We start from the raw sequence: 7,428 nt of genomic DNA, 5'->3' as shown, positions 1-7,428 counted from the left end.
ATGCGTCTTTGTTTTCCTAACCCCACCATTCACTCTCTCCTCCTTTTCTCTTTCACAGCAAAAGGCCACAGAAAAGAAAAAAAAAACGAAAGATGGAGAAAAAAGACCAACCAAAACCACCTTTTGTTCATCATTTGAATATCAATCTTTATAAAGCTTAAGTTTTTTTTTTTTTTTAACCTTTCAAGGGAGCTTATGCTAACCCTTTGAAGATGGGTTTGAGAAATCACATGGCAGAAGAAAACATCTTCTGCCTTCAATCCCCAAATTTCATAGAATGGCTTAAACCACATAGCCCTTCCTCTTCTTCCTCTCCCTCCATTTCCCTCTCTTCCTCTTCCTCTTCCTCTTCGTCGCTGAGAAACGATCGGAATTTTATCTCTCGGACCATCCAATGTGTCGCGGGGTCAAATCCTGACCAAGAATGTTTCGCTTCTCGATGCCTGCCTCTGTTCTTGGAGACGAAGGCTTCGATGAAGAAGGAAGAAGAAGGGCAATATCTCGAAGTTAAGGAAGAGGATGGAGATAGGGAGAAAGTTGAAGTGGGTCTGCACATTGGACTGCCGAACATGGGCGATGTCTTGGTGGCGGAGCGGAACATGAATGTTTGTGTCAAGAAAGAAGAGAGCGTCAAGAAAAGCTTCCCCAGTTTTAACACACAAGGAAGGTTTTGGATCCCAACACCGGCGCAGATCCTCGTCGGGCCGATGCAGTTTGCTTGCTCTATCTGCAACAAGTCCTTTAATAGATACAATAACATGCAGGTAACAATCAAAGTAGTTTATATTCAAGCATTTAGTAGTAAAGTTTTCTACATAGATATAAAACTTTAAAATCTTGATTATTATTACGTAACCCTACGTACGTTTTGAAGAATGAATAAACCACCACTCTAACTTGGTAAATTTAAACATATGAATTGTGAGTAAATTTAATTCATATATTGGATATCTAACACCTTCTTATTTTTTGTTACTGACAACTTTTATTTGAAGAATGAATAAACCACCACTCTAACTTGGTAAATTTAAACATATGGATTGTGAGTAAATTTAATTCATATATTGGATATCTAACACCTTCTTATTTTTTGTTACTGACAACTTTTATTTAGAGTTCTGAGTTTAGAGTTTACTTTAAGCAAGCTTAGAGTAAGTTTAGAACGGTTTACTAAATCTATGTCTACAAGGTTTTCAATGTAATTTGGGTAAATATCATTCAAATTCTCTTTATTTGGTAAAGATCAAGCCAATATTGTCTTATTAAACGAAAATGTTCTTCCAAAACAGATCTATATGGTTGTTTGGAAAGCGGAAATATTAATCTCTCTCTCTTTCTTTGTGACTTTGCAACCAATTATGGGGACCCCGTTAATGTTGCTAAAACTAGCTATCTCGTGAGGACACAGTCAAAAAATTAGACTACTTTCTTAGAGCCTCATCGTGTTTAGTGAAAGAAAAAGTTAAAACCATGTAGAAAAAGGAAAATCAAAGGCAATAATTAAGGATATGATAGATGTCCTAAACTTTGAAAACAACCAAAAAATCTTTGGTTAGTTTTTGCCTAATTCCAAGTTATCTTCTCCGGTCAACCGAACATAATTAACTCAATTGGTTACGACATTAATAATTTCCGTAAAATATCCATTAGGGATTCAAATCTCCCCTCACAAAAAGTACTCTCTCTAATCCTCGAATCTCAAGCACGCCTCCATGTTCGATACTAAAAATACCCAATCACAACCCAATTGGAGATTTCGAAACTCAAATTTAAATCTCTCTACTCATAATACCAACTAAAGACGTCTCTCTTTCTCTTAAAAGATTGCAAGTTCAAATCTTTCGTCCTCATATTTGCATTGCAATATTTTAAACCTAAGCTTATTTTAAACCTAAGCTTTCGATTTGAATAGTAATTTTATCTTACCACCCTGTAATGTCATCTCAAGTATTGATATAAGATCAAATTTACCGTAACCCACCAACTTAACCTTTTAAGTTGAAAAAGTGACAAATCTCACCGCCCAAAAGACATTTATAGTTACTTTTTGTTTGGCTAGATGCACATGTGGGGGCACGGATCCGAGTACAGAAAAGGGCCAGAATCCCTCCGAGGGACGCAGCCAGCAGCAATGCTGAGGCTGCCATGCTTCTGCTGCGCCCAAGGCTGCAAGAACAACATAAACCATCCAAGAGCCAAGCCACTGAAGGACTTCAGAACCCTCCAAACCCACTACAAGAGAAAGCATGGCTCCAAGCCCTTCATGTGCAGAAAATGTGGCAAAACTTTGGCTGTCAAAGGAGACTGGAGAACCCATGAGAAGAACTGTGGGAAGCTTTGGTTCTGCACCTGTGGCTCAGATTTCAAGCACAAGAGATCCCTCAAAGACCACATCAGATCCTTTGGCAAAGGTCATTCCCCTCTCTGCCCTGTCCTTGAAGATCATGATAAAGAATATTGCCTCACTGCCTCTGAACAAGAAGATGAGTAGTAGCTAGTAGTACTACTTCTTCACTCATAGAGGGCTCATCTTGAAATTATTATCTTTTTTACGTGTTATAATCGCTTGTGCTCGGTAACAAAACATTCTCTAATAGCTCAGCATAGGGACGAGAAATTATTCGAGGGGCTGAAACAATGGGACAGGACAAATGACGATGACATTGTGGCGGTCAGATTGAATAGTTTCTCCGATAGAGCTCAAAAGGGAGCGATTTGCTAGGGAGCACATAGTGATGAAAGTAATTTAGGGTTTTTTTTTCCTAATAAGTTGGGATTGGCGAAAGTGATGAAGTAGGTGAATTTTCTTCTTATCTTTCATGGAGGAAATTTGTCAGCTTCATTGCCTTATTATAAAGTTTCAATCTTTACTATTGAAGGTTGAAAAACTAGACTTTTTTTTTTTTTTTTTGGATTTTTAATCAAATGGCATGGTAATTATTTTAGCTTTTTTCTGGATCCATGGTGGGTAGAGCTTTGATATGTCTGCAAATTTGTGGGAACCATGCAAATCTTTTCAATATAATTGCATTGAGTTCGGATCTTTCTCTCTCTTATTGCTTTTGTTTGGATTGAAAAGTTCTCTATTAGATATATGAGCCATGAGGGGTGAGAATTTTAGTATATAAATTTATACATATATATCATAGAGAGAAAAAGACTACATCTGTCCTCGATGTAAAATTCCAATTAATTTAGTTTGAAATTGGATAGTTTCCTTTTCTTTGATAAAAAATTTTAATGGTAGGATTTATATATCTAAATTTATTTCCATAAAAATAATGCTGATTATTTTCTATTAAGGTTTAAATATCTCTCTTTTTTGAAAAGAAACATATCCAAAAAAGGAAAGTATAATAAATAAAAATACTCCAATTAAGAGGAATCGTAGTGATATCATAGTTACAAAAGAGGAAGATTTTTGCAGACCAAAGAGGAGCAGAAACCTCCCAAGAAAGTTATGCTATTTCGCTATGTATGCCAAAGAATAGTCTTGCTTCACAAAATATCTAATATCGTTCCCCCCTTATCTCTTAAAGCTTCAGCTTAAATTTACCTCTCAAAACAATTAAAATATTTCATGTATATGGGTTTCTCTAACTTTATGTGATGAAGTGTTCAATGTGATTAGGGAGAGCAAAACTAGTTTTAAAGGTGTCAAAAAGCTGAAACCAAAGCTGAAAACAAGTCCCATGAATCAAATTAAATAGGATTCACATTCTTGGGTGAATTCTCAACCTACACGTGGCATGTAATGATTGGTAGTCCAGCAGTACACGTACGTGTCGCCCGCACAAGTGTGTTTACCTCTGTCATGAGTCCTCATGTCGAGCCGACCTTATTCGATGGCCGAGCCGACCAAATGTATGACTTGGACCACTTCAACTCAGCCTATTCTCCAACAAACTCCGCGACATCACATTGTACTTCACCGCAACCTTAAAGAGTCGTTGAGGTTTTGTCGGGAACTCTGTCGGAGACGTCGCCTATAAATAGGATCATTCCGCTCCATTTCAAGGTACGCGATCAAACTTATTCTCTCTCGAGTTTACTCGGACGCTTACTGACTTTAGCATTGGAGTATCTACTCTGTTTTGTAGGTCATCTCTTTGGCATTTGGAGTTCTCTGTCTAGCTCGTCCCAGCTGATCCGAAGCTTGGAGACTTGATATTTTTTTTATCAAACACACATCTTCTATGACTATTATTTTCTTCCTCTCTTCTCTTTTTGGTGTTTTTCTTCATGGATTTCATTGAAAGACAGTAACATATATATTTGTTAAATTCCTTATTGTCAACAACAAGATGTACCCAAAAAAAAAAAAAAACAGCAAAAGATGGGGGAGGTTAAAAAAGAGAGTCCAACTTGGAGGCTTTCACCAAATCACCCACCAAAAACAGAGATTAATTACCGGCTTAATTTCAGCATTATAAGGCATTAATCAAGCACACAAAACCATTGTCTCCTATCATTATAATATATCACGACTTTCACAAATTCAAATAATCAAATATTATTGTTGCTCAAAAGAAAAAAAATCAAATATTAGAGTATTTGAAATTTGAATTTTCTCACCTTACTTGTAATCTTAAAAAGAAAAAAGTAATTTTTTTTTTTTCAAAAGAAGAGATTTCACAAAGACCCTTTTGCCAAATGCAAAAACAAAGACTATCATTATCCCTTCCCCACGAGAGAGAGAGATGTGAATATGTTGAAGTTAGGCTTGACCAAAATAAAAAAGGTGAAGGAAAAAAAAAAGAAGAAAAAAACACAACTAAGATATGTTTTTAAATTTTCTTTAAGATAATGGAGCTCCACCAAGTTTTGTCGGGGGAAAAAAATCTAATTTTGTTTATTAATTATTATTTTTCATCTAGGAGATTGACAACCACCACCTTTGGCAAAGTTTATTAATTTTTGGCCTTTTGATTGCTATCATTATGATCTACAATTAGAGGTAGATCACCCCCTAAACCTTATTTGGCGTTTAGTGCTAATCAAAATTAAGAAAAATAATTGGAGAAGAATTTTGCCCGTTTGATTTTAGTGTTGTAAAGCTATCACCTTTAAATTAATTTAGAGATAAAACAAAGGGAAGATTTTGTACACTAAATTTGTTACAAAATATTAAAGTTAGAATTTTGAGAAGATTATTGTGGGGATGGTTGAAAACTAAAGCTTAACAAATCATGTTATTTTTATAATAGTTTTATTTAATTTTTTTAATAGAAAATACTGACCATAGTCTAAAACCTTGAAAATGAGTTATTAAAGCTAATTATGTCATAATCGTTGAGTAATGGTATGTCTTTAATTCTCAAACAAGTTTCCAAGGTTTCTGCATGATAAAGAAAATTAAGATTAAATATTTGGACATAGAGAACTTATGAGAGAGAATTAATTGAAGTAATTGATTTTCCTCGACTAAACTCTTCAAACTTTAAAATAGTCTTAACTCTTGTTAATGGATAGTGAGCAGTAGTCTTCAAGGACCGACCACCGACCGTTGTGCCTCTGAAACCGATCAATAGACTTTAATTTCGATCAGTTTCACTCAAATTTTCAGCTACTTCTATGCACCCATAATATTAGAACCATATTACTTTATATTTATATTGTCGATCGTAAGATATTTTTGTTATCGGGTAAATCTAAGGTGACACGCACCTGAACTTGAATTGGCCGTCTGTGGACAATGCTCGAGCATCCCAAGGCAAAGTAAGTCGAGCGCACCTGGACGATTTGTATGACAATTAGCAAAGGAAGTGCTAACACCCTGTGCCTAAGTTGTGATAGACTTCAGAGAATCGCCCAGGACGTCGTTGCACCTCTCTGTTTTGCACAAAGGGAATCTCCATGCCCTTCCCACACGATTCTCTTCTTTCTCTCACTCTCTCTATCTATCTCTAAATAACTACTCTAGGAAACCTAATCAAGGTACACAAAATCTTACCTAAACCCTTGCATGAATATATATTGATCTTCACACTCACACATCTAGGGCAGACTGTCACTAAGATTCCTGCAATTACTATACATGCTTCATACTCTTGCTCATATCTTAAGTATTAATTTAAGCATCAGAGTGTAATCGGTAAAGTACTATACCAATACTAGATTTCTATGTGTAGGTCAACTATGAGCTAGGAGACGAGAGGACGTGTGCGACATCTTTGCTCATATCTTAAATACTAATTTAAGCATCAAGAATATAATCAGTAAAGCACTATATCAATACTAGATTTCTATGTGTAGGTCAACTATGGGCTAGGAGACGAGAGGGCGTGTGTGACACCTTTGTTGCACCCACGCAGTACCCACCCAGCAATCAAAATATCAACAATTCTCATAACTCTCTAATTTATTGGTGGAATAATAAACGCTCCCCATGCTGGTCATACTTCTTAACCGGAAAATATTAATCCCATAATTTCATATCCCTTCACATATCCATCAAATTCTCTTAAAAAACCTAAAAATTACTGTCATATATTTAGAAGTTAATTATTAAATTAATTCTAACTATCAAAATTCCTTTTAAATATTATTACCGAAGTAAACTTGTTTTAAAAAGAGAGAGAACAAAACTTAAGTGTTTAGTTGGATGCTAAAACTAAAAGGGAAAAAGGAAGATAAATTGAATGACCTCTAAAAGAATAAAAAAGGGCCCTCATCATTATAGTTCTTAAAAGCAAACATCTCTCTATTCCTAGATTCACATCTTACCTAACCCTCGTATATCCAACCACTCTAAATCAGCCAACCAAAGATCATTTCAACATTCTCATCAAATCAATTTTTTTTTTTAAGATTTAGATTTAGGTAAATCAAAAGAATTCGAAAAGAATAGTCCCATGAGCCAGAATTAATTTTAGATGTGTTTCCTTGACCGCTAAATGTAGTAGGATAAGATATTAGTCGAATTGCATCTAATCTGACTCATAAGTAGTTATGGATTAAAAGAAAAGATTTAGTTAGACTTTCAAAATAATTTTCTATTTATAAAAATTAAAAATATTTTTATGTGAGAATTTGCGTGTGGCGGGAAATTTTTTTAAAACAGCTAAAGAAAAAAGATACATCCAATTGGATTTAGAAAGACCTAACAATGCTAGAAAGCAACATACAATATTGTTGTGTCAAATCCTATAAATTTGAAAACAAAATGTATAGGAGATCAAAGAAAAATCAGGGCCAGAAAAACAATAAAAATGAGGAAAATTTTATCTCTAAAGTTGGTTAAGTAAGTCCATTCTTATCCTCAACCTTCAACTTTATAGAATTGAAATTTAAATTTAGATAAGTTTTATAATTTTAACTATAGAGTTAAATAAGTGTTGCAATTTCAAACTTCAGTCAGATTTTTTATTTGAAAATTTGTTTTCTTTTTTCTTATGTTCATTCGATGATTTACATGTGCTTCAAAAA

General features: G+C 34.6%; 1 protein-coding gene and 1 long non-coding RNA gene across 2 annotated transcripts; one reads left to right on the top strand and one right to left on the bottom strand.

Moving 5' to 3' along the window:
• LOC111012551 (zinc finger protein WIP3) lies at positions 1-2,950 on the top strand. The gene is made up of 2 exons (XM_022286720.2): positions 1-764; positions 2,060-2,950. The coding sequence occupies exons 1-2, from the start codon at positions 213-215 to the stop codon at positions 2,489-2,491; spliced, it is 984 nt and encodes a 327-aa protein (XP_022142412.1). The 5' UTR covers positions 1-212; the 3' UTR covers positions 2,492-2,950.
• On the bottom strand, positions 2,881-5,912 carry LOC148212468 (uncharacterized). Its single transcript, XR_015789964.1, has 2 exons — positions 5,668-5,912; positions 2,881-4,238 (listed from the first exon to the last, which is right to left on the bottom strand). It is a non-coding gene; the product is annotated as an uncharacterized LOC148212468 (long non-coding RNA).
• Between the last annotated feature and the right edge of the window lie 1,516 nt (positions 5,913-7,428).

Source organism: Momordica charantia (genome assembly GCF_013281855.1).
Source record: "Momordica charantia cultivar OHB3-1 chromosome 3 unlocalized genomic scaffold, Mcharantia_2.0 BLBB01000003.1, whole genome shotgun sequence".
Lineage (NCBI taxonomy): Eukaryota > Viridiplantae > Streptophyta > Magnoliopsida > Cucurbitales > Cucurbitaceae > Momordica > Momordica charantia.
This window is presented reverse-complemented; position numbering and strand designations above follow the sequence as displayed.